Source organism: Terrapene carolina, unplaced genomic scaffold, assembly GCF_002925995.2.
Source record: "Terrapene carolina triunguis isolate 2854851 unplaced genomic scaffold, T_m_triunguis-2.0 Scaffold262, whole genome shotgun sequence".
Classification (NCBI taxonomy): domain Eukaryota; kingdom Metazoa; phylum Chordata; order Testudines; family Emydidae; genus Terrapene; species Terrapene triunguis.
Window position 1 is genome coordinate 5,225,159 of NW_020664613.1, and position 27,283 is coordinate 5,252,441.

The following is a 27,283-nucleotide window of genomic DNA, read 5'->3' on the forward strand; positions in this document are numbered from 1 at the left end:
ATCAGACGAGGGGATCACTGCAGGTTTCAGTGAGTTTGTGGAGCATCTCTGTTTCTTCTCTGAGGCCTGTTACAACCAACATCCAACCAATAGCCAGACAACCAGGTAACTTCGCTAAGTCAGGAAATCTGCATTGTTTAGCTGGACCTGAAAACAAAAAAGAGGAGTGACCACAGACCTTGGGCCAGGGTAGAAGGTTGTGAAGAGTACCCGGAGCCATACTGCACAAACCAAGACAAAATGCCACACAAGTCTGAGTAAAGTAAGGCTGATATTATCAGCTCTCAAGTGCTGTGCAATTCAGTGGCAAATGGGAACCTCCATGCTTCACACACCCCATTTCTTGTGCTCAACTTCCTTCATGCCTTTGTGTCTATGTCACCATCTGTCAAGGCTTAACTCTGTTCACCTTTTATAGTAGTATGTGCCCATTCGCCAACTACCCCAGTCTAATCTGGCACAGAAGTGGCTGGGAACACCGTCTTCCTTGCTCATCATTCCTGTCTGTGAGCGTGAGCCATCTGCTGTTTGCTGATTGCATGGCCTGTCCTTATCCCTCTTACGATGATCAGCTGGGTCCATATCTACTTCAGCCTGCATGTTCTTGTCTTTCTCTTCTCATCCCCTCAGACCTGCCGTGTGGCTGCTGTGCCTGCAGGGGTGCCTTGCTTCTCCATCACTGAGTTGAAGGCATTAGCAAACTCTGACTCTGTGTGCTTTCAGTCTCGTCTTGATGCTCTGTTTCCTTGCTGTCCACCCTGGGACTCTGTGGCCTGTGCCATTTGCCTTGCTTCATCACCCAGCAGGTGGTTACTGTGTTTGAAATGGCTTTTTTCTACATGCTGTTTGATTTCTTTGGAGCTGGAAACCAGACCCACAAATGACCGCAGCGAATTGGAGAAATAGCAGCTCCAGGAAGCAGCATGGTTTGCTTTTTCCTTCGTGATTTGCTGCCATTACTTTCCACACAGTTCCTATCCACACACATTCCTTTGTGCTATTTAATTCCGTTTCTCTTTAAAGGTTGATGGATTCAGTTTTGCTGAGAGGGTTTCCTGTGGGCTGAAATAGAGGACATGTCCCTTCTGTGCCACTTGTGCAGGATATTAGGGTCACTGACTCTGTGTATGCAAAGATCTCCTGGACATTCATAGAATCACAGAAGATTAGAATTGGAAGAGACCTCAGGAGGTCATCTATTCCAGCCCCCTGCTCAAAGCCGGACCAACCCCAACTAAATCATCCCAGCCAGGGCTTTGTCAAGCCGGGCCTTAAAAACCTCTAAGGATAGAGATTCCACCACCTCCCTAGGTAACCCATTCCAGTGCTTCACCACCCTCCTAGTGAAATAGTGTTTCCTAATATCCAACCTAGACCTCCCTCACTGCAACTTGAGACCATTGCTCCTCGTTCTGTCATCTGCCTGTCATCCTTTGACAATGCCCACCAACTTTTCAGGGCCAGCAGTGTGATCCTTATTACGCTGCACGTAGGGATGTAGAGGCGTTTGTGCATAGCTGCTTCACGAGTGCAGTCCATCACAGGACTTAAACAATGGGGAAGGCCTTGTAAAGACCCACTGCACTGGGTTGAATTTCACCCTGTCTGACTAGATAATGAAAGATAAGGTCAAATCTAGATTCCCTGGACACACGAAGTCAACGATCCTACCACTTAGAACATTTAACGAATCCGACTTAGCATTTACAGTGTCCTGTGCTGTGTAAAGTTCTCTCTTGCCTTTTACAGTTGTCTGAAGGGACTGCCACCCAGCAAACAATACATGGACTTAAACCTTTCACCACCTACTCTGTTGGCGTAGAGGCCTGCACATGTTTCAACTGTTGCACCAAAGGACCAGTCGCCCAACTAACCACTCAACCAGCACCACCCTCTCAACAGCCCCCTCCACATATACATACCATAACCTCAAGAACAGCTTTTTTCCAGTGGAATGAACCTCGGTCACCGAATGGCATTGTGGAAAGGTAAGATTCACAATCTGATTTAGATTTTCAAAGCCAGCTAAGAGATTTAGACACACAATTTCCATTTAGATCATTGGGAGTTGTGTGGCTAAGTCCTCTAGTCATTTTAGATAATCTCATGCCCTGTTTTTAGTATTCTTTTATATATTTGTAAATTATGATGATGATCTCCAAATTGGTGTACATTCCACGCAGAAGAAATCCTCCCAACGGGTGCTTGCCCTCCTTGGGCATCTTCTCTCAAGCAAAACATTGTACAGGTAGAGGAACCTTGCAGTGTGTCCTAAATGTTAATAAACTTGGATTTTGCTGGAGCAATAAGGGAAGTGAATTCCGGAGTTAGGGTCCTCAATGGAAAACTTCCTATCTCTGCCACTCGCATAGAGAGACTTTTAGCAAAAGCCATAGAAATCAACTGTTGTGAGGCAGGGTGGAGGGGAGGAGAAAAAGCAGTGCTCTCTGGACTAGACAGGACCAAAGCACAGAATGTTTTATAAATCAAAGTCAACACCTTCATTTGCACCTTGAAGCCAATCAGTTGCCAGTGCAGTCTATGGATAGCGAGTGTACATTTTTCCATGCAGCAAGCCCACTCAATAAGGGCCCGTTCCTATCCCATTTGAGTCATTAGGAGTTTTTCCACTGAGTTCACCGAGTAGAGGATCAAGCCCTAAGCAGGCAGCAGCACTTGATGCTTCTGAGTGGTTTTCATTGGTAGCCTCAGACTAAGTGAATTGTACTATTCTAAATTAATCTGTATTTTACAGCATCATGAGTGTACTCACACCAGAAACCGGATGATTCTATTGTGTATTTTGGATAGAAATGGCAGGTTCATGTACAATATCCTGTATTGCCCCACTCCCCAAGTGCCCTGCAGCAAGCTTAACCAACAGAACCAGTGAAAAATCATCTTTAACCATCAATGAAATATGAATTAACGAGAAGCAAAAAACTGCTGCCATTCTGCCAGCGGGAAACCTACTTAGACCAAAATTAAATGTAAAGCTGTTCATGTGGCTCTTGCACCAACACCCACTTCCTCAAATCCCCTGTGCCTAGGGTGACCAGACAGCAAGTGTGAAAAATCGGGACGGGGGGTAATAGGAGCCTATATAAGAAAAAGACCCAAAAATTGGGACATCTGGTCACCCTACCTGTGCCTAGGTATGGATTCACCTATGGGCTGTCCTGTTGAGTCCTTCCACAAAATGTCCAGTTTTCAGGACAATGTTGTGTACTGTACTGAAGTTCAGTTTTTAAGCAGTTACTGGAACTAGCAACATGCTCCTAAAACGGTCACCTGTTCCCGCTCAGAGAGGGACAGCATATTCCCTCATCTTCAGCATGCCATGAATCCAAACCCAAGATGGCAGCTGCATGGTATGTGTGTGACAGAAAGTTTTTAAGTAATGACATTGCACGTTTATATTCTCCCAGAATGGACTTGAAATGCAGCCCTGCTAAGGCATAGCAGGGATTAATGTCTCGGCCTGATTTTCACCAGGATCTTAATAAGGCAAGTGCAATTGTGCAACAACAAATAGTTGCACTTGCTGTTTTGCACCAGCAATAAATTGAGAGAGTAACTGGCATCACAAATATAGATATCTTATAAATACTAAAGATAGGTAGCTAGATTTAACTACTTAATTTGTAGGCGCAAGCAGTTAGATGTGAGTACATCCACAGTTTCGTTGTAGGCACAATATTGTAGGTGTCGAACTACAAGCATAATTGTTTGTGGGCATGGGATTAGAGGTCATCACCCTAAAATCAGGACCAAACCATTAGAGATTGAATGGGATTTAGAGTGCCCAAAAGCGATGAAGCTGACGTCCATCCTATTAACTAGTAACCAGATATCTAGCAGCCAGAGTGAAACAGTGCTCACCGATCGTTTGTTTGTTCCTCTTATAAGACTTTCATCAAAATGTCAATCTTTTTCTCTAGCTATGAACTCCACATGTATACTGCTTGCCCTCCACATTTACAAATACAGGCAAAGACCTGTAACCCTGGACCAATTGAAGTGAAGTATACAGGTAAAGATCAGAATTCCAGTGTGAGTGATCTTCAGCCTTACACAGTCTACAACATGAGAGTGGTGTCTTACAATTCTGTAGGCAGCAGTGCTTCCGAATGGACCAGCTTTACTACCAAGAAGGAGTGTGAGTATACAGTGACCACACAGAGCAATTCATGAGTCTGAAATACCCATCTTTCTAATCTGTGGAACTGTATAGCTCCAGGAAAAAACATGTGGATCATTTAGTCTGTTCCCATCCATTTCACGGAACTAACTACATCATTCCCACTAGCATCCTTCCAAAACTGTTCTTAACATCCCCAGTAATTATGTCTCAGCCACCCACTTCTGGGAAGTCTAATCCACTGTTTGATTGCTCTTACTGGTCAGACCAGCTTTCCTGGCATCTAGCCTAACTTTTTCTTTTCTTAGTTTAAGCTCCTTGTCCTTCCATTATGAATTCTGTTCAGTGGGAAGTATTAAGTATGTCATATTTTTCATTAATGCATCCTAACAAGGCAACAGTTTAATAAAAAGAAATATGCCCAGTAAAGTGGTAGGCAGGGTGTAATAATGATTGGAGCAAACAAAATAAAGCGGGGGCAGAAATTTTAGAAGAGGGCTGTGTGGGTTTTGGGGGGGCTGATCCTGCAGGCTTTGTGCAGGCAAAACTTCCACTGAAGTTCCAGGATTTTGCCTGCAGTAGTGCTTTTAGAATTGAGCCATTCATGAGGTCTAGCATCTTTAAAAATGACGTGAAGAATTCCTTATTATTAAGCATTCATATACAGTGCTTTAGGCATTCTTGGAGGTTTACGTAGCAATTTAATACATAGGCATTGTGCTTACAGTCTAGGTTAATCTACGCTGAATTTGTAGTAGTTTAACATCTTCCTAAAAATGGGAGGGAGGGTGTTGTTTGGGGTTTTGGGTTGGTGGTTTGTTTGCTTTTTTGTAAGTATAGGATCATATCCAGAATATTCACATAAGGAATACGATGAGTATTTTGCCTTGGCAATCTGTACGCTGTATCCTGGCAGAGTAAATTTCCTTGGCATACTCTGGCTCAAAAACTTAAAATCCTGTTTACATCAATAGTAACTCAGTAGGTAAATTATTAAAACCTAATCCAATAAATCATGAAATTTCTATACAATCCCACTAATGTGTTGCAATAAAGTTCAAGGAACTTCACAGTTGTCCTTATGCTGCACACTACAGCCATTCTGAACTCCACTGTGACACTGGAGATTGAATTTACATTCTCTTCCTCCAGAAGCATAGGTTTCTGCCACTTGAGCTAAAGGAGAATCTCCCTTAGCTCTCAGCAGTACAGAGCCTATGATACTCAACTGAACAGTACTGATTTGATCTAGTAGAGAGCAGTGCTATGCATTAGTAAGTTAATTACAATATTGATGAATTCCACATCAACCTCTCCAAGCCACTAAAATCTTTGCATTCACTGTGGTTCATTGTGTCTCCTTCATTAGGAAGACCTAAAACATTTCATTAAAAAAGGAGGCAATGGTTTATTGGCATTCTTTGTTGTAAGTACAGTGCCAAAAGCATAACAAATTAACATGTCTGCATTACGTATGTGAAGTTGCTTTCATCGAAGACAATATTTGGGAACCGGGACTTGATGATATACTAATGTACTGCACTACTGATTGATTAGTCAGGGCAGTGAATTATTGTACTTGAATTGCTGTTTGTAAGGCTTTTTAACTATCTCTGAAAATAAACTAATGGTTCAAGAAAAAGCTTTAAAAATGAATGGATGCCAAAAGGACATAATTCACTCTCAAAGCAGTTTGGTTTGGAGAACAAATATATTAACTTCAGCTAGTGCTTTGGGCTTAGTTGCAATAAATATTGATTTGATATGAAAAATAGCCTCCAATTATAGTTAATAGTAATAAAGATACTTTACCTGTTAAATGAGAGGAAAAATGCAACAAAACAGGAGACAATTATATTACCATCCAGGAGACACTAACCAGTGGTGTCTCCATGGATAGGAACCTTGTGTGCCAGTCAGTGCTTAAAGTACACCTGGCTGAAAGGCGTCCTAGATCCAACAAATAAAATTTCAATAGCTCCAGCCAGGTCGCTGAAGGGTGCTCATTTCAGTCCTGCCTGGGGTGAAAACCCCTTAGGATTGGATACTTGCCTGCATGGGCGGCGAGTTATATGGGCCCATGGTGCGCACGCTCCAGCAATATTCAGGGCCTGGGGGCCCAGCTCCACCAATGTTCTGGCCCGGGTCTCTCCCCCAGCCCTGCCTGCCCCCCCCCCCGGAGCGTCCCTGCCTGCACCCTGGGCGGCAGGCGGTTGCCCTGCCACTCCGCGCTGCGCTCCCTCGCCGGCCGGGAGGAGGGGCATACGTGATGGCAGCCCCACCCAGAACCCACCTCAGGGGAAGTGAGGGGGCTTCCTGGACCTGAGAGGGGCCCTAGGAGCACATGCAGTGACAGTCATGCAGGGAAAGTGTGTTGCCAGGGTGGGGGGCGGTAGGGGAAGGGAAGCACCTATCACAGAGTTCGCTGCTGCCGGCGGGGAGAGGACTGTGGAGTCCTCCTCTCTGGCCCCAGCCCCAGGGGCAGCCTACCTGCACCCCAAACTCCTCATCCCCAGCCCCCACCCCAGAGCCTGCACCCCCAGCCAGAGCCCTCTGTCCCGAGCCCCCTCTTGCACCATGAACCCCACATCCCCAGCCTTCACCCCCACACCCCAACCCTCTGCCCTAGCCCTGAGCCCCCTCCCACACCCCAAACCCCCTCATGGGGGGGGACTTGGACCGGTTCTGGTCACCACCAAAAATTATACAAACCTGCCACCCCTGCTTGCCTGCCTCCCTAGGGTGTAAGCAGCCAATCAGAGCAGTTGCAGACCCAGGCAGAGCTCTCTCACCCTCCTCTCTGTGGAGGAAAGAGGTAGGAGCAGAAAGAGCCCAGCAGCAGCTCCTCCCCACTCTGTCTGGGGGAAAGGATGATGTGCCCCAGGAGGAGCAGAGGTGAAACACTGGGAGCAAAAATTATATTGGGGGGGGGGGGAGCCAGGGCACAGCCGGTGTTTTCATTTCTGTAGAAGATGACAGGCCATCCCACTCCCTCCCACCCTGCAACACATTTTTTTCATACCACTTTAAGCTCTGGTGCCAGTCTTGTTATTTAACAGAACATGGTCTTGGCCTGTTACACGGTGTAATCCTATTAACTCCAGTAGAGTTTTACCAGTGCAGCTGATAGAATATAACTCATTCCTTGTGTTGAATTTTTTATGTCTTGATCCTTAATTTTTGGAAGCCATTTTATTATTAATTATTATTATTATGTATTACAATGGTGCCTGTACCCCCGAATCTAGCCCATTATACGAGGCATTGAACAGACACATAGTAAAAGACACTCCCTGCTCCAAGGAGCTTACGCTTGAATTTTACTAATTTTCCTTGTGGGTTTCACTTAGGATGTAGATACAATATATTTCAGTGTGATAATGCAAGTGCAGTCTCCTTGTTTTTTTTCCATACGGGGGTATGTATGTGAGAAAGCCTGTTACACTACTTATTTGATGCATTTATTTTGTGCAACCCAGTGAGATGCCTACAATTTATAAATGAGCTGTTTCCTTTTTTTTCCCCCCCAGTACCTCAGTACAAAGCTCCATTTTCTGTTGTCAGCAATTTATCCATGATCTACCTAGACTGGAGTCACACTTTCCTACTGAACGGACAGCTGAAGGAGTATGTGTTAACTGAGGGAGCCCAGCGTGTCTATAGTGGCTTTGACACCATGCTGTATTTACCAAGGACATCTGACAAAAGTCAGTTTCAGTTTCCCATTTCTATAGCTTAAGGACTGTGTTTATCTAGTTTTATTACATGTTAAATTTTACAAAGTTGGCCAGCCAATGCTCATCAGTGGAATGTCTCTTTAGACTTCTAGTTTCCTTGAAAAGCTGATGGTGTATGCTTAGTAAGGTACTCTTTATCCTGATGATTGAATGCAGTTTTCCATCAAAACCATTTTAGTACCTACTGTGATTTATAGGAACAGTGGTTATTTGAGGTACAGGGGCGGGTGAGGGGAATTGATTATGTTTCTGGAATAAATTCTTCCAATTCCATGGGATGGGTGTAGATGGCCAGGAAACACTGTGAGGCTGCCCTCCTGGAGTTTACTACAGATCTTCCTCTCAAAAGGAGGAGTGGACAAAGATATGATGTGCTCTCTACCCCCACCATGACCCTTTCAGGGCTCGATTCTGTAAGGTGCTGAGCACATTAGTCCAATCCGACACATGCTTAACATTAAGCACATCAGTAGTCTTGCTGAAGTCAATGGGACTGTTCACATGCTTAGAGTTAACCACATGCTTATGGATTTTGCTGGATTGGGCTAGCGTGCTCAACACCTTGCAGGACTGAGCCCTGGATGAATCACGGAAGCGGGTAGAAGGCATATCCTCCCAGCCTTGCGGATATTTGGGATCCACAGGGAAGAGAGCCCTTATACCATTGGTGGTCGTCACATCCACATTGCATCTGTACCTGCTCCTTTCGTTGGCTGCATGGATTCTACTGGAACTATGCTGCTTTTGATAAAGTGCCATAGGCCTGAGAAAATCTTCCTGATTAAGATGCTTTATATTGTGATGATGCTCAAAGTGCTTTCCAAGGAAGTATAGTCACCGCCAATCTAAATCGATGCTTAAGCTACAGAAATCATTCCCAATAACACAATTTGGTGGGGCAGGGGACTACTGTGCTGGGCAATGTGTGCAGAAAGTATGGCAGCAGCTGGACAAAACTTTGTCCAGCTGTCTTTTGACAAGTTTTAGTATGACCTTCTCTAATGTATTTGCTTGCTAGCTGCGCATGTGGGCACAGTTCATCTCACCTTGTGACTTGATAAAGACCACTGCCATTTTCAAATGCTCCTAATGTAATCAAACAATTCCTCAAACCAAGCAAAATCACTAGCCCTCGAGGAAATTATGGCTCAGCTAGATTTCAGCTTTCAAACTTCAACCTTTTTTGCTATAACCCCTATTCAAAACGTTTATTTATTTAACGATGGGAAGGGTTTGTTTGGGGGTTTTGTATCTTCCCATTATAATAAACAGGGCTGAGGGTTTTTCTCGAAGTTTCTTTAAAAATTGACTGTCACATTTGGAAAGTTATGAGCATGCGATAATGGGGGATTATAGGGGAATATAACAATAACTACTAACAATACCACTGTAATATACAGTTTAATATCTGAATATTAGTGGATAATCAGGCTTCAGTATTATATTAGGATCCACTAGTGTTGACTGTTGTGCCTGTGGGGAGTCCCATTCTGATTATGGCTGAATGCAGCAGTGCACATTAGCAGATCTTGTTGGAGGATCAGGGCCAAAGCATTTTGATAGTCCCATTTGAGATTCGTAACTCTGTATTTTGCCTTTTTTATTCAGCCTTTTTCTTTCAAGTAACCTGTACCACCGATGAAGGGAGCGCCATCACACCAGTGATCAAATACAGCACTGCTACTGGACTTGGTAAACACGTAGAGACGTTACCTAGCTCCTACTAATGTGTGAATTTGTGTTGAGCAATTAGGTGTAACACATACTGGATCAGATCAGATTTGGAAATAGAAGTTATTGATCTGGCCCAAATTGTTTCTTGAAGCATTAAGGTATGTGTCTGATGTGTCTTTATTGCCAGCTGAATTCATTCAGGAAGTTTCTCTTTATTGAAGCAGGTGCTGTGTTGGAGTTTTTTTAAACCAATGAGAATTTCACACACAGTTCTTTCCCTCCCACCAAAAAATCAAACAAATGCAAAACCTGCTAACAATGTACATCAGCACGACGATAGGGATGGTATCTTACTGCCTGTGTTAAAGCTGAAATACAAAGCAAATCAAAACCCTTTGGGCCCTTTAGAATTTAAAGGAACAGCTTCATGGTTTTTTGTAAATGCTACATGCTTTGGCGGTGAGTTTCTTTTTGTTAAACCTTAGAAAGATCAAGTCCTGACCCCTCTCTTGGTTGCAGGTCTCTTTGGAGGACTGGAATGGGGTGGTGACATCACAATAGTTCTATAATTAGAAAGACCAAAAAAGAATTTGAAGAACAGCTAGCCAAAGACTCCAAAAGTAATAGCAAAAATTTTTTTTAAATACATCAGAAGCAGAAAGCCTGCTAAACAACCAGTGGGGCCACTAGATGATCGAGAAGCTAAAGGAGCACTCAAAGATGATAAGGCCATTGCAGAGAAACTAAATGAATTCTTTGCATTGGTCTTCACTGTTGAGGATGTGAGCGAGATTTCCAAACCTGAGCCATTTTTTTGGATGATAGATCTGAGGAACTGTCCCAAATTGAGGGGTCATTAGAGGTGGTTTTGGAACAAATTGATAAACTAAACAGTAATAAGTCTCCAGGATCTGATGGTATTCACCCAAGAGTTCTGAAGGAACTCAAATGTGAAATTGCAGGACTACTAACTGTCATCTGTGGCCTATCATTTAAATCAGCTTCTGTACCAAATGACTGGAGGATAGCTAATGTGACGCCACTTTTTAAAAAGGGCTCCAGAGTTGTGACCCTGGCAACTACAGGCCAGTAAGCCTCACTTCAGTACCAGGCAAATTGGTTGAAACTATCGTAAAGAACAAAATTGTCAGACACATAGATGAACATAATTTGTTGGGAAATAGTCAACATGTTTTTTGTAAAGGGAAATCATGCCTCACCAATCTACTAGAATTCTTTGAAGAGGTCAACAAGCATGCAGACAAAGGAGATCCCGTGGATATAGTGTATTTAGATTTTCAGAAAGTCTTTGACAAGATCCCGCATCAAAGGCTCTTAAGCAAAATAAGCAGTCGTGGGATAAGAGGGAAGGTTCTCTCATGGATTGGTAACTGGTTAAAAGATAGGAAACAAAGGGTAGGAATAACTGGTCAGTTTTCAGAATGGAGAAAGGTAAATAGTGGTGTCCCTCTGGGATCTGTACTGGGCCCAGTCCTATTTAACATATTCATAAACGATCTGGAAAAAGGGTAAACAGTGAGGTGGCACAATTTGCAGATGATACAAAACTACTCAAGATAGTTAAGTCCCAGGCAGACTGCGAAGAGCTACAAAAGGATCTCACAAAACTGGGTGACTGGGCAACAAAATGGCAGATGAAATTTAATGTTGATAAATGCAAAGTAATGCACATTGGAAACCATAATCCTAACTATACATATACAATGATGGGGTCTAAATTAGCTGTTACCACTCAAGAAAGAGATCTTGGAGTCATTGTGGATAGGTCTCTGAAATCATCCACTCAGTGTGCCACGGCAGTCAAAAAAGCGAACAGAATGTTGGGAACCATCAAGAAAGGGATAGATACTAAGACCGAAAATATCATATAAACCCATGGTTTCCCCACACCTTGACTACGCGTGCAGATGTGATCACCCCATCTCAAAAAAGATATATTGGAATTAGAAAAGGTTCAGAAAAGGGCAACAAAAATGATTAGGGGTATAGAACGGCTTCTGTATGAGGAGAGATTAATAAGACAGACTTTTCAGCTTGGAAAAGAGGCGACTAAGGGGGGGGATATGATAGAGGTCTATAAAATCATAAGTGGTATAGAGAAAGTACATAAGGAAGTGTTATTTACTCCTTCTCATAATACAAGAACAAGGGGCCACCAAATGAAATTAATAGGTAGCAGGTTTAAAACAAACACAAGAAAATATTTTTTCACGCAATGCACTATCAACCTCTGGAACTCCTTGCCAGAGGGTGTTGTGAAGGCCAGTATTATGATGGGGTTCAAAAGGGAGCTAGATAGATTCATGGAAGATATGTCCATCAATGACTATTAGCCAGGATGGGCAGGAATAGTGTCCCTAGCCTCTGTTTGCCAGAAGCTGGGATTGGATAACAGGGCATGGATCACTTGATGATAACCTGTCTGTTCATTCCCATTGGGGCACCTGCCATTGGCCACTGTCAGAGGACAGGATACTGGGCTTGATGGACCTTTGGTCTGATCCAGTATGGCCGCCTTATGTTCTTATGTAATAAATAGGCTGAAACTTGAGCTTTCCAGGCTTCAGCTGAGGAAGAGGGATGTTGACACAGGGCCTGATCTTGTTGAAATCAATGGAAGTTTTGTCTTTCACTCTGAGGAGAGCAGGGTCAGGGCCCTGGCCTGCCCAAAGAGCATCCAAATACAGAGGTTTTGCTGCTGTTAGATACATAGGAACATAGGTATAGACCTAATTTAGGCCTGTCTCCAGCGGTGGCCAACGACAGAGGAAGATGTAAGAACCCGACAGTAGGCAGAGGTGGAGTAATCTGTCCCCCCATTTTAGGTCTCATCCTGATCTCTGACAGAGATTGGCTTAAAACCTGAAATACAAAGTTTTGATATACCTTTTTAGCAATAAGCATTATAACTCTTTATGTTCTTGATATCCATATAAATGTCCACTCCCTTTTTGAATCTTATGTTCTTAACCTCAACAACATCCTGTGGCAGTGGGTTCCACAGCCTAATTGTGCATCATGTGAAAAGTATTTCCTTTTTTCAGTTTGGAATTTCCCACTGTTGAATTCCATTGGATGTCCCCTTTGTTGTGTGGCAGGGAGAACAGTAGCTCCCCATTTTCCTTCTCTAGACCATTCATTATTTTATATACTTGTATCATGTCCCCACGTATTCATTTCCTTTGTAAGGTAAACAATCCCTATCGTTTCAGCGTTTCTTTCTGTGAGAATTTTTCCATGTACCTAATCACTCGTCACCCTTCTCTGAACCCCCTCCCCCAATTGTGCAATATCCTAGTACTGCACACAGCACTTCAGATGAGGCTGTAGTATGGATTTGTATAAAGGCATTATACTTCCCATATTATTCTTCATCCCTTTCCTTATGCAGCCAAACATCTTTTCTTTTTTGACCACTAGTTATATCTCAGACATATCATCCACGAGACAGATCAGATTAAAGCAAATCACCACACCAGGTTTCTAAGAAGAGACAATGGAAATTCCTGGAAGCAGAGCCCTGGCAGATGTAAACAATTATAAATTGCCATGGGTACCCATTGTTGGCCCATAGCTAAGATCCCTTTCCACAAGTGCTGATGTTAGTTTTCTCTGACAGCCACATCCAAGTTAGTATTAAGCCATCAGTGTAGGCCAGTCTCAATATGCAGGTGTGGAGGAGCAGTGGATTAATTTTTAATCTACTAGAAGAGTGGAGGAGATTGTCAGATTGCATTAAAACCTTGTTTCCTGAACCAGAAATGGGGTATAAGATAATCACAGTGTGAAAACCCCTTAAATGTCTTTGAACCAAAGCTGAAATAGGACTTTAGAGCCAAATATATTTTGTTTTGTTAGACACAATGTTGACACCTAATTTCATTTCCTTGGCCAGATCTCCTTCATGTTGAGGGGTGGCAAATAAACAATGTATATATTTTTTATAACCTAGACGTGGCTTTGTGGCAAAGACGTCACCTCTGTTCTGTTTTTGTTTCTAGGACTCTAGCACACTCAGCCATTTTTGGATGCATTGCTGAATATCCTGCAAAGCTACAATGCATCCCCCCCCCCCCCAGTGATTGATTTTTCTAAGCTGTGCAGTATTGTGCACCATGTATTGGAAGGAACAATGAAACACTTTGTGTATCTTTTTCATGTCCCTGTCCTACACTTTTTATTTTATTTGGCCTCTTTTTGTGGCTTTATTGTTTTATAATCTGTGCTGCAGTGTCCACAGTAGCAACTGCTTCGTGTGCTGGGCTATCATGCTGCAGAAAACATTCTGTCTGCACCTCTCTGAAATTACCCATCATTGTTTCAACTGTTCAAGGTTACTTTGATCAACCTTTTTCGAATTCCCCCCTCCTCTTTCTTAGGAGATGCTAGTGCAATGGTGATTTCCAACCCAGGCAGCAATGCCAGAACTTTAAGCATGGTCTCTTGAGTGCAGTAAGCTTTTTATTACAGCCCACTAGCATATTGAACCATTACACCACCTTGAACATAAGTGCAAATAAGCACAATGTGACAAACTGCTTCAGACGTCTTTCTAATATATTATAAAATAAGGGGACGATCTATGACTAAACTGCTTTCTAAAATAATCTTTCCCTTTTACCTCCCTGGATTATACAGGTCCTATATTAACAACTCCTGGAGAAAAGGATGAAGCAGAGACTAAATATGCAAAATTTTATACTCAACTGTGGTTTGTGATATTAATGGCAGTTCTAGGTTTGATCCTCTTGGCTATTTTTCTATCCTTGATTCTACGAAGAAAAATAAAAAAACAACCATATGCAAGAGAAAGGCCTCCCTTAGTTCCACTCCAAAAGCGGACATCACCAATGACTGTATATTCACCAGGAGACACACACATGGTATGTCATGCAAAGCACAATAATGTGTATTTTTATTGTACAGAGAGTTATTGCAATGGAACATATGTTACAAAGGATAATGGTGCAGTCTAAGGGCATTAACTTACAATTTAAATATAGTAAGAGGGAAAAGGTGCATATTGCTTCACGTGAAAGATCTGAAAGCTACAAACCCAGAAAAAGAGCCAAGCTGTAAATTGGGAGTAAGTGGTGACTACCGTTCAAATAAGCAACAGAACTTGGCTGGGTTTTTTTCTTGGCCAGATACCTCAGTGATGAATGTGGTAGGAAGACTGAGATGTGTTTAATTCCTTAAATGACACAGGGGTAGGACATCTTTAGCTTTATTGTATTATTGGGGAGGTCACTCTTCAGGTATCGATACACTGATTGGGCCAGATCCTTAGCTGCTGTAAATCAATATAGCCCCACTGACTCAGTCAAGCTATGCTTATTGTCACAGTTCAGGGCAGCTAAACCTGTATTTCCCCATAGTGGACCAGTAAAGGCACCAACTCTTGGTTTCTAGCTCCACAACCGTTGCTTTTCTGGGTAGAGACCAGTCTCTCTCCCCCTTCTGACCGGGTAATTCCCAGGCTGTGCTGTTCCCTTTGTATTTCCCAGCACAGACAGGTTGCCCAAGCACACCTGCTCGCTCTCTCTTCAGAGACTGATTGTCAAGTTCTAACTTACTGCATAGCACTTCCTTTGCAAGCCTACTTTATTCCTAAGGTGAAAACATATTAAAAAAAACCCTACAGACATGCTAACAAACTTACCAGAGTCCACCCCAATCCTAACATGGATTCTGACAGTCTTCCACCCTTACCCTAAAGATTGGGGCCCTCTGTGGAGCTGGGGTCCTGTCCATTTGCTGGATCAGAGGCTTCTTCCTGAGTCAGTGTAAACAAACTCAAGTTATTTATCCCAAACACCTTTCTTTGTCTCTTGGACCCTGGAGAACCAAATTTGAACTAGGGGGAGAATTTGCTCAAGCTCTTTCTAAAGAAATCCGCTTCACACATATCATTCCAAAAAGACCTTTGGACTTCCTCCTACCTTCCAGAGACTGCATTCATCTTCCTACTAAATAAATTCCATACAATCTCACCATACATATTTGCATTTTAATACAATGAAAACTAATTCAATAAGGTTTAACTTAATTCAGTGAAGTTCATTCAGGAAATCGTTAGTCTGTCACTCTTATTTATACTAGCTGAGGAGTTGCCCCATTATGTAAATTAGTTCTCAGGCAAAAGGAATAAATATTAGAATAGTGCTCACTAGTTTCCCATTATTTCAAATGACTGAGTACAATTCTACAAACTATGGGCTTGATCCAGCACTCATTAATGTCAATGGGAGTTTTGCCACTGACTTCAGTGAATGCAAAACCACAGCATTTTAAACCCTGCTGACACATATAGACTCCTCAGATACCATGGTGATAGATGACCGTATAAAATCCTAGATAATTATAGCAACCAAAAGCATGTTTGTGCCCGTTCCTATCCCCTGCTCCCTCTTGCTTCACATCTTTCTTTGAGGGCTGCTTGGGCCTGCTGCAATTGTATTTTCCGGTGTAAAAGTTGAATTGGGGGCTTTAACACATGCTTCACTGTTTAGCATATACGAGTATAAGCAAAAATTGTTAAGAACCCTGCCTTCCAGGAGCTTGGTTGTCAGATTAGAAAGAGGAAGGGTGGTATTTCTATGGATTCATCCAGCCATCCTGTGCTTCTGTAATGTGCCCTTCATCAGGGAACAGTAGCCCTCACCTGCCACAGCTGCTCAGTTTGTCAGGCGCAACACCACTGATTAGTAAGCATGCTGCTCTCATGTCTTATGTCCTTATTTAAAGAATTATGTTAACAACCCATTAAGCTGCCAGTTTAGATCTTTATGTAGCCCCTTAAGGGCCTGTGAGTGTTCTGGCTCCTCATGGAGTGGTGTTGAGCTAGGTGGCCAAGTGGGTACCTTAAAGGAAAATGTGTCTGTTTTCAGAAGGACCCCCTTGAGTCTGGGGCTGCTTGCCTTAGAAACATTGTGTGGCAACTCTTAATGACAATTACAAAAGGCTAAATGAGGAACTGTTAAAAATAATAATCGTAATTTAGCTTTTGAAATACAAAGTGAGACTTGAAAATAGCCTAGCTTGCCATGGAGTCACATGTCACAATAGTCGCTTGGAGCTGAGGAAAGGAGTCCAATAATACTTGTGAACATTAGTTAGGAATTATATAAAACAACCTACTGAGGAAGGTTAGTAGAATGCCCATTTTAGGATGGAAACTGAGGAAGAAAGCAACATACCCACAGAAAATCCTGTGATGAAGAAGATAAGTACTGAGGAGCCAGGACTTCCTGGGTTCTAAAGACCATTAAATCACTCCTCTCTTTACAACCTCTTCCCCACTATTTTTTCTAATTTTTCTCAATGTACAAGCAGACATGTCAACAGCTTGAAATAAGTCATTCAGATCTGTATTAATTCCACAAGCTGCTATAGCGCACATTGTGCCATCAGTTTCAACAATATAATTGTGGCTCCTCTTTGGCTAAACAAATGGCAGAAATTTAAATTGGAAAAAAAAAAAGTGCCTTATATCCAATTTCTCCTTGGGAAAATTAAAGATACTGTCCCTTTTGTTTAACTCCTTGTCTTCTACACACTCGTATATTTACCCCCTTTATATTCTCCACCTACAATGCTTTAAAAATGCAGAAAACCTCTTTAATTGATCATCCCTGCCATCAGCATCCTATTGCAACTCCTTTACAAGTTCCTGTCATCTCATCTTCACAAGTATCACAGAGGAGAGATAAGGTAAGGCTTTGCAGTGCTTATGTCTGCACACACATTTTAGTCTGAACTGCTAGGAAAGGGCTATAGATGCTGTAGAGGGAGGGATTCATTTTTGTTTTATCATCACTTTCAAGGTCACACCGCATACAGTGCAGGTTTTCACAAAACTCAATTACTGACTTGAATTTGGAACTTTCATCCTCTGCTGTCCTGTACAAATACTACAAGTGAAACCTGCCTTAGAGAGACCAACAAATTAGTTTTCAACTGCCATGAGTTTTTATTGTAAAAATCATTCCATTGCCCTGTAGTTGAGTACAATGGCCCAGATTCTCAACTGGTGTAAATCAGTATAGCTCTGACCATTTACAGTGTAATCTAACCACAGAATAAAACACTTGTCACAGCACCTGGGCTAATGTAGCAGTGCTGTTAACAACTCTCCTCCCTTTTCAATCTCAGTTTGATTCTATTGCCGAGATGTCCGAGTCCGCAAGTAGTGTTACTCTAAAAAGTTACACGATGCATTTTGAGGTATAGTTAGCGAATATGCAACCTGTGTGCTGTGGCAACCAAACCTGTAATTAATTGGAAGTGTTTTGCATGAGAATTTCTTGCATGGTGCATGTTTTATTACTGCACAACTGTTAGCAGTTGAAAATTCTGAGATAGATGATCCAAAGTGGTGTATAGCTGCTACTTTAAAAAGTGTATAATAAAGCAAGTGCATAGCTGTGTGTTACTGAAACACACACACTACAGTATGTTAGAAAAACCATTTGGGGCTCTACTTGTCCATTTAACATATAATTTGTTTTACACAGCTTTTTGGAAAGCGAGAAAGGTCAAATGGTGGATAGGGACAGCATAGTTACACAAGTTCCCAAAACATTTTCTGAAAAGCTAGTTGCTAAAATTGCCAGGTATTGTCCCCTGCCAGATAAGCCAGGTGCTTCCTAACCTTGCAAGTGTTGCATCGGTTGTCTATTTCCTGGTTCTAAAATGGAATGGCAATTACTGTGGTGATGCGTTTCAATTGCATGCTTAACAAGAGATCTTCAAGAGATCACCTTGTTAAACCGCATTGCAGCAAGCCATTGTTTCCACAGGGAACAATAGCTGGAGCTAGTGATAATGATGTTCTGTTATCAGCCTAAAAACCTCTACCATTAACATGTTACTTTACTACTATGGCTTCTACTACAAAATTAGTTATTTTCAAGAGCTTTATTTTGCAACAGAAATTTATTTGAGCTGAAATGTTAATCTATTACATTTTTCATGTAAACCTTTCATAAGCACATCCTTTTTACTCCAATATTCCTAGGGACTATCAGATACAAAAATTCCAGGACCCAGCTCTCCTTTGAGTAATCGTAGCAACCGAAGTACTTCCGTTCTACAGATACCAAGTCAAAGCCAGATGAGTCGTACCTACTCCCAAGGTTCTTTACATCGCAGTGTCAGTCAACTTATCGATGTCTATGACAAGAAGTCCCTAATAGAAGATTCTGTGTGGGATACCATTATACATGGTCATGATAGTGGTTCGGTAAGTTCTTATTCTAGTTCTACAATTCCATGAGTTAGCCATGAATGCATGCACATTTGGCATTATCTTAGTAACTGAACATTTACCAAGATCCTGGGCAAAATTTCCAAAAGCATCTAGGCCCAGATCCTCAAAGGTAATAAGAGCTACTTGCCTAAATACCTTTGAGGCTCTGGGTCCTAATGACTAGCCTAAATCCTATTTTCAGAAGCAGCTAAGTCACTGTGGTTCATGAGCCAAGGTCTCACTTTCAGAAAAGGTGCTTTTGGAAATGTTACCCATTAACTATTTTGCACAGTTAAGCTACTGTATACACCCGACATTTTATTCCTTCTTGCACATAACTACAGCGAAAACGTGACATTCCTTGAGTGGTTTCAGTAGTCTATTGGTTATGTGGCTTTCATGCAATTTCTAAACTGATATAATTAAAGCAGTACAATCCCCTGGAGTGGACGCAATTCTACCACTGTAAAGGTGCTTATAGCAGTACAGGTTATTCACCTGAATTTATGGGAATTAACTATACCGTCATAAAATCACATCCCTCAACAAAATAGTTAAATCAGTATAAAAGCTGTGTCTAGACAAGGTCTTAGTGAGAATCAGTTTGATAATGCAGTCAAGTATTGTGACTGTGCGTGTAGCAAGTCTATTTTCTTTTGAACGACAAATCTGCTATTTCTGGTTTCGTTGTTCTATGACTAGGTCAGTATTTATAGTTCTCTAAATTTTTACTTATTAGCCAAATCACTTGCTGGGTTTTTTTTCTCCCCTAGTATGTGGATGACGAAGACCTTGTGAATGCCATCAAAGGCTTCAGTACAGTAACTAAAGAACATACAACCTTCACTGACACCCAGTTGTGATACCTATTTGGAGTAAGTACCACAGCCAACCCCAAGCAGCTGAAGGAGCACAAAATCTTTGTTTTGTTCAATTTAACATGTAGAAATTCATTTCTAATGTAACAGTTTTGGGAGTATGTTGTAAAAAGTGTGCCTACTGGAACTTTAGCAATATGAATACATTTTCTAGGAGTACTGTTATAACAGCCAAGAATAGAGTTATATATTGTAAATGTGCTCTCTACATATAGATCAGTGTTAAATATTTATTGCAAATATTGTACAGTAATATTTCAAAAGGGGAAGGTGAGAAGAATGTCCTATTGTATGTACAACGTTGTGTCACAGTACTGGCGAGACCTTAAATAGCCATATAGTATACAGAGAAGTTTCATAAACACTTACTTTTAACAGCTGCACATACCTAATCCTGAAATTTTAATCATGTTTCATTATATTATACTGTGGTGGGAAATGTATTATCAGTGGGGAAAAAAGGGTTTTGGTCAACAAGAAGTGTAGAATACATTTAGATCTGTTCTTAAGAGCATTACAACCCAGTTTGCTCACTTTAATTAAGACAACAAAGGAGGAAGAGTCAATTCTGTCTATGAAATATTGCTACAGATGCAAAAGCACAAAAAACTTGTGCAATTGCCCATCCACTCAGGAACCCTAAAATGTTCCTATCCATTTCAATCTACTTTAAATCATGTACGACAGGAGATGGATTTAAAAATCACTAAAGAGGTGATCCTGTGACACCTTGAATACTCTCAATTTCCCAGAATAAGATTTGAGGGTGCTCAGAACCTTGCAACACCAGACTGTGCAAGAGTAAATTTAAATTTTGATATATTTCAACTTAGAGAAAGCTGTTCTGGATTTTACTCACATGTATTGTAGTTTCTAGTGCCTGCCCTCTGGTGTTGGTCTTAGAGAAATAAGTCAGGATGATCATAGCTCTAAAAACAAATTCTTAATAAATTATTTAAATATGTTAAAGACATGCCTTATTCCTATTAAATCTGTTGTGGCTCAGCTGCTTCAATGTTTGGCATTGTGATGAAGCCTCTCCCCCCAAACTATCTTGGTTGTCATGCATTTGGCACGATCCTTACATTTTGCAACTGGAAATTGCTTTGAAAAACAGTGAAATGCAAACAACATCAAATTAAGAAAGGGATGTGACAAAAACAAAGTGGTAAAAAACCCACCTCTAAGGTAAGCTTCACAGGAAAGAACAAAAGAGCTACTACAGCTTCGTTTTAAACAGACAGATCTCATTGTTTCTATTTTCTGTCCAAACTGCTGGGAGTAAGACAGAATACCTATGAGCTGAGCTGGAACATTAGGGCCCCTAGAGGAAATCTGTTTACTGTAATGTGAACAATTATTGCCAGTGTTTGTTTTAACATACATTTAGGGCTAGATAGGATTCTGTTCTTCCCTCCCCCTATACCTTACTCTACAAATAGTCTCATTTAAATTAAACAGTAAGGAAATACTCAAAAGGAGTAGGGAGGCAGAATTCAAGTATTGGCTGTTATGGTGTACATGTTGCAATATACTCAATCATACAATACTATCAATTTCTTTATACAGTACAGATTAGAGTAGCTTAATTATTTCTGTGGTAGGGAAAAAAGCATTGCATAGTTCATACTGTAGTAATTTGTTTATTTTCAAGACTAGGATTCTATTGTGCCTGTAAATTAATCTGAAAATATAGATTAATAAAAGGTTACATCTAAATTTGATACAAGTATTTTTGTTACCACATAATATAAAGAACAAAAAAAGTGTGTGTTGAAAAATTTGGCTGAATGTACAAGCTTGATATTAGTGTTACAATAAAAAAGTAGTGACACTGTGCTGCCTTTTCTCCAGTTCACCTTTTAAACAATCCACAGAATAAAAAACTGGGTTATTTAGCAACAGAAAATGCAAAACAGACTGTGGTACAGGATTGTCTGCCTTGTAACTTAAAGCAGACCAAGGGAGATGAGATAATGCTGGCGTTCATAATGTAATATTTCTACCCTACAGATCAATCCAAAATTTCTTAAAATCAACTACTTTATAGGGTTTGATTCACAAAAAAAGCAGGCATGAATTTCACCAGTCATCTTATTTCACATGCAAGCACCATTAAAGCGTGGTGTTATTTATTATTATGTAAATGTCATGGCAATGGTTTTATCCGAAGACTTTTTCCCATTTTAAAAATTTGGTTATTCATTCTGTGGAAATGTCCCAAGTGTACAGCTAGCATTATTCTGAAGTATACAAATGGAGACTTGGAGTAACAGCACTTTCCACTGCCTCTGGTTAAAGAAACTCTTGTTCAGCTGCACCGCCTGTTTATGCTTGCTGATGTTTCCCTTCTGAAGAAAGACCCTATCTGAAGAGCAGCATCTTTAGTTTGCACTTTAAGACCTGAACAAAAGCATTGCGCAACTGAGCATGACAGTCGCGGACTTGTACCATGAACTCTACTAGCAAGAGAAGTCATGTACACAGACCAACAGTACTAGGAGGAGCAGTTCTAAGGTGGGTCTAAAGTTAGCTTCCATAAGTGAAAGGGAGTGAAGGGATTGTGTAAGTAAAGGAATACCATAGCATTCAATATTTAAGTAGAACTCTACAAATATAATAGTGCATTCATGCCATGGAATGAAGTACATTTAATTTCCCCCTATTAATAATAAAGAATATAATGTTTACTACAGTAAAGCCTAAGAACCACCCAAGAATCAGGCCCCACTGTGCAAAAGAGTAGATAATCCCTCCCCTGAAGAGTTTACAATCTAAATAGACACCGGATGGGGGAAGTAATACAATTGAGTGAACAACGTCATGGCTGCAAACAGCCTTGATTTATTTTATTTTTTTTGGAGAGGGGATAAGCTAACTAGAAAGAAGGGGATAGAGCAGGTGTGAATCTGAGGTGAAAGGCATTGATAGGGAGGGGGAAGAAGAGGGTTGGAGCAAAGGGCCAATAAGCACAGGGGGGAGAGGAAGTTCTGACGGTCCCTGCTTTAGCTGCTCTTATGACAGTGTGTCTGGGGGTACATCTACACTTACCGGAGGGTCCGACGGCAGGCAATCGATGTTCCGGGATCGACTTATCGCGTCTAGTGAAGACGCGATAAAATCGATCCCTGATCGCTCTGCCGTCGACTCCGGAAATCCACCGCGGCAAGAGGCGGCAGCGGTCGACTTTTCCCCATCCTCACAGCCAGGTAAGCCGACCTAAAATACGCAACTTCAGCTACGGTATTCACGTAGCTGAAGTTGCGTATCTTAGGTCGGACCCCCGCTGTAGTGTAGACCCAGCCTGGGTATGGCTCCTTCCTCCAGTTTTTCCCCAAGGCTACATGCCTGGGAGCACTAGCCCCAGCTGGCGTCTATTTTACCCCCAGCAGCAGTTCCTGCTTTGGCTTCTCCTAGCAGCTGGAGTCTCAAAGTAGGGTTGTAAAGTATCTAAAACTACCAGACTGGGTTTCCTCCATTACTGTGAGAATTGAAAATAAAGCTGGTTTTCACATCACCACACCAAATACTGCATACCTATTTCTACAACCCCACTGAAAGTCTGAGCCAGAAAAAATAAGAACAGCTTGAAACTTTCAGCTCACTGGGTGAACTTGCAAGGCTGACTTTACAAAAATAATTGTAAAATGAGCCCATTTGATATGATGTCATTAACTAATACACGATGCTTTCCACTTTGAATTTTTCAGCACAGAATTACACTGACCTCAGTCTGAGGATCCAATTTCCGCCTATATTTTATGGAAAATGACATCAAGAGTAATAACCAAAACCACATGCTATAACACTCTACTACGAAGAGCGCTGCGTAGCTTGAAAGATTGTCTCTTTCAACAACAGAAGTTGGTCTAATAAAATATCACCTAATCCACCTTGTCTCTCTAATATCCTGGGACCAACATGGCTACAACCCTGCATTCTTTAAAGAAGAGGCTAAAAGTGATTCTTTAGTAAAGAACTAAAATTTGAGGAAGGAGAAAAGGACATTCTAGCTCATTTGTTTTTCCATTTCTGTAAATCTGCGGGTCTTGACGCATTTAAAAATAGCCAAAACTTTATAAGTCACTGCTCCTAAATGCCTGGCAGACTGTCCTAGTGCATAACCAACCAAAATAGCCCCAGCCTTACCTGGTTCAAGACACCAGTGTCTCGGGTCCTTCAAAGCTCTCATCCAAATTTGTGGAAACTGTCTGCAAAGAAACTGACGTATGTATTAAGGACTGCAACTAGAACAAAAAACACCCTCACACTAACAAAACTCAATTACTTAGTATTTCCAGCTAAAGTCTGCACATTATGGCAAAGCAACGTATCTTCATAAAAATACATTAAAGTTGCATGGGAGGTATCCACTTAACTCTGCATGCCCTACTTTTATTAAAGTTTAGTACTACTGATGCTGTAAGGAAGATGTGGGGGGACTTGAATCCAGCATTTCTGGTTGAGGGGTGAAACTCCCATGATCTAGAAGAGCATAACACCACTATAGCATTGTTGTACAGCAGCAAGCTTAGAAGAGGAATGTATGAATAGCCTAGTAAGTTTTCTAACAAGAAATATTTAGTCTATTTCTTAGACATTAGTGTTAGATACAGTAATAAGCAGCAAAATGTGTGCTTTTTTCCCCCTCCACAAGAGGTTACAGTTTATAATTTCAGGTATTTGAAAGCTCTGCAAAGAGAAATGAGGAAAAAAGTACAGGTAATAACATTCCTTTGCATTTTAATATTAGGACCAAGATATGCAAAATAATGTTTTAGAGCATCTGTAAGCATAAAGACTTTTTGAATGTTTCTCATAAACAAAAGAATTGTAGCACATAAATGTCAAATTGATCAATACTGAAAAACAACATAGTCGCTCTACAAACAAGGCAAACTTCAGCAAGAGAAGCTTTTCTAAGTGATGAAACAGCGTTTAGCACCCAGCTAATTTTCTATTAACTTGAAGGAGGTGAAAGAACACAATGGGTAACCCCAAGGAATTGCAAATAATATTCATGGTAACTTTAAGGGCCAGTAAGCAGGTGACAGACATTTAATATTTTGGTGATTGCAAAGGGAAGGTCCAGTAATGGGACTTAGAAAGTTACCTATAAAACTCTTCCTAAGACAAATACTGTAGTGCATGCTGGACTGCATAAAACAGGATTTTACATCAATGTTTTGTACCAAGTATTGTTTGGCTTTATACAATATGAAAATGAAGTACATCAATTTAGAGTATGTTTGCTGGTTGTGCTGTAAACCCAAGTTGTTGAGATGCACTATGAAAACTTATTACAGTTTTAACTCTTTCAGTTAGAGACACTCAAATGAAACCTTTTTAAAGGATGAATCTGTAGTGTAAAAGTTACATCCAGTTAAGTGTTAAACTTTCATCTGAACCCTTGAAAACAAATGTACATCACTTTTAGCATTTTCACAAGCTATAGTCTTGGCAGGCAGAGTCACTTTTCTTGTGGCGTGGAGAAGTGGTAGTCTTTGTGGGTGATGGGGACGCCGTACCAGGTGATTCAGGCCCTCCTTCCACAATAATTGGTGAAGACACCAGAGGAGGTACCTTCTTTCTTCCCAGGAGCCCCCCTCCATCAAATCCACTTTTCTTTTTATTCTCTTTGTTCTCACTTTCATCATCTGGCACTCTTTTCTTCACTTCTGAAGAGCTTTCAGGCACTTTCTGAACTTCTGCCCCAGCATCTGATGATATTCTAGTAGCTCTTACTTCAAGTACTGTTGCCTTTTTGTCTGTTGGATTGCTCTCACCTGCTGTCTTCTTCATTTCAGCTTGTACTGGACTCAGATTGCCATTCTCAGGGACAGCCTTGTCCACCATATTATTGTTAATATTAAAAGTCTGAAAGTCCTTGTAACTGTGAAAGCTCTCAGTCCGTCTTGCCCTTGCTAATAAAGGACTCTCTCTATATGGCCTTACTGAGCCATACGTAGCAGCTTCATGGATGGTTTCATGGTGCTGTAACTGGAGGCTGAAAACAGATTCAACAGTAAAACATTTCTCCCTTCTTTCTCACGTCACGGGTTACAACAAATACTGATGCGAACGAACATCGTCACCCTCCTCAGAACAGACTTCAGCTTTGAAAGGTAAGAAACATGCAGCAGATTGTTCCTTCTCTCTAGCCAAATAGAAAACCATTTGGAATTTGTGAAGAGTATATTGGATTCCCAGATGTGTTACAGAGCATACACATATAATCCATGGGAATAACACTTCTGAACACCTGAGGTCTGATATCCTGTCAGCTGCATGCGTGTTACCCAAAGAGAAATACGATTTTTGAGGGAGGATGTTTCAGAACTATTAATCCCAGAGCACACTCAGCTGTGCTTGTCCTATAATTGGCAGTGGAATGTGCTGAGGATTTCCAACCTGCCTATCTCTGTGAGCAAGGGCTCACTCATTCCCTAAATTGTACACATGCAACTCCAATGGGAGCAGTGTCCCAAAAACATCAGGGCACTTATTTAGGTGCCCAAATATGGACTAAGAGTGCCTAAAATTAGACACTCACGTTTGAAAGTTTTCGCCTAAGTCTTGGCACACATAGCTGATAGTATATCCTGTGGATCTTTGGCCTACCTAGAGCTTGAGTCCCGCAGACGGCTTTGCTGAACTACTGAAGTTGCTGGACTGATGTTAGGAGTAGCGCAGCGTGAGGTGCTCAGATCACACTGATCAAGCAATTTAAGCAGCTCTTCTTCTGTCGGACCCCCTACATCTTAGAAAAGAAAGATAGTGGTCACTGATCACCTCTAATGCAAGCATTTGAGCCGAAAAATAAGTTCTGCTATATTACAACCTACCCTTCTCTTCACTTTTATTAACCATGTCCATCGCTGTGGTCAAATCCCACATCTGAATACTGCCATTTGAATGACCTGTAAAGAGGTAACGTCGTGGTCTTGAGCCCATCCTACTGGATCCTTCACATTCTCGTACAGTAAACGAAGAAATTGTGGTACAGTCTACGGCCTGGATCTCGCATATTCTACAAAAAGGCATTTAACACAATTACAGATTATAATCCTAACTATCGCATCACATATCCTAGAGGGCAATTGTGAGGCTTAATTTATTAATATTAAGATTTGTGATCTCTGGATAGAAGGTGCTATGGTTTATTTTATGCCAAATTACACCTTCTCTTTTAACATCCATTTCTAACTCATAAAATTTTTTGCAGTTCACTTCTAAATGTTACTTTTAGTAAGATTCCAAAAGAGAAGGGAAAAGAGTACAGAGTAGCTGCTAGACATTTAAAAAAAAACCAACCCCATCATTAGTTTCCTGCATTCTTATGGAATCTGGGTTACAGATTTCCCGATTCTAGGTTTGCATGTGCTTCTCCAGAGAGATCTGGGCTCAGGATGTGTTCAAAGTCAGCACCGTATATTAAGTATTGTACAAGACTAGTATGTAATTTCCAACTGCTGCGAGTTTTTAAAGTTTACTGAACAAGTTCCTTCAAACATGTCACAGGTACTTGTTCTCATAGAGAAACAAAATCCAGGGCAACTCTTAATTTAAAAACTAACCAGTT

At 41.2% G+C, this 27,283-nt stretch overlaps 2 protein-coding genes across 5 annotated transcripts in view; one reads left to right on the forward strand and one right to left on the reverse strand.

The window, feature by feature from the left end:
* Positions 1 to 20,180, forward strand: part of USH2A (usherin) — a 558,238-nt gene extending 538,058 nt beyond the window's left edge. The window contains exons 65-71 of the mRNA XM_026657662.2: positions 1,750 to 1,988; positions 3,942 to 4,159; positions 7,672 to 7,848; positions 9,487 to 9,570; positions 14,212 to 14,456; positions 18,593 to 18,817; positions 19,597 to 20,180. Coding sequence (XP_026513447.1) covers positions 1,750 to 1,988; positions 3,942 to 4,159; positions 7,672 to 7,848; positions 9,487 to 9,570; positions 14,212 to 14,456; positions 18,593 to 18,817; positions 19,597 to 19,686 — 1,278 coding nt within the window. The 3' untranslated portion in view covers positions 19,687 to 20,180. The remainder of the gene's footprint in view (positions 1 to 1,749; positions 1,989 to 3,941; positions 4,160 to 7,671; positions 7,849 to 9,486; positions 9,571 to 14,211; positions 14,457 to 18,592; positions 18,818 to 19,596) is intronic.
* A 4,238-nt stretch (positions 20,181 to 24,418) lies between these two features.
* Positions 24,419 to 27,283, reverse strand: part of KCTD3 (potassium channel tetramerization domain containing 3) — a 59,264-nt gene continuing 56,399 nt past the window's right edge. For 2 of the 4 annotated variants that reach the window (XM_026657667.2, XM_026657664.2), the window contains 3 exons: positions 26,547 to 26,731; positions 26,323 to 26,455; positions 24,419 to 25,708 (listed from right to left, as the gene is read on the reverse strand). In XM_026657667.2, coding sequence (XP_026513452.1) covers positions 25,144 to 25,708; positions 26,323 to 26,455; positions 26,547 to 26,731 — 883 coding nt within the window. In that variant the 3' untranslated portion in view covers positions 24,419 to 25,143. Of the gene's footprint in view, positions 25,709 to 26,322; positions 26,462 to 26,546; positions 26,732 to 27,283 lie in introns of all 4 variants that reach the window. The other 2 variants (XM_026657665.2, XM_026657663.2) reach the window with 1 other exon arrangement.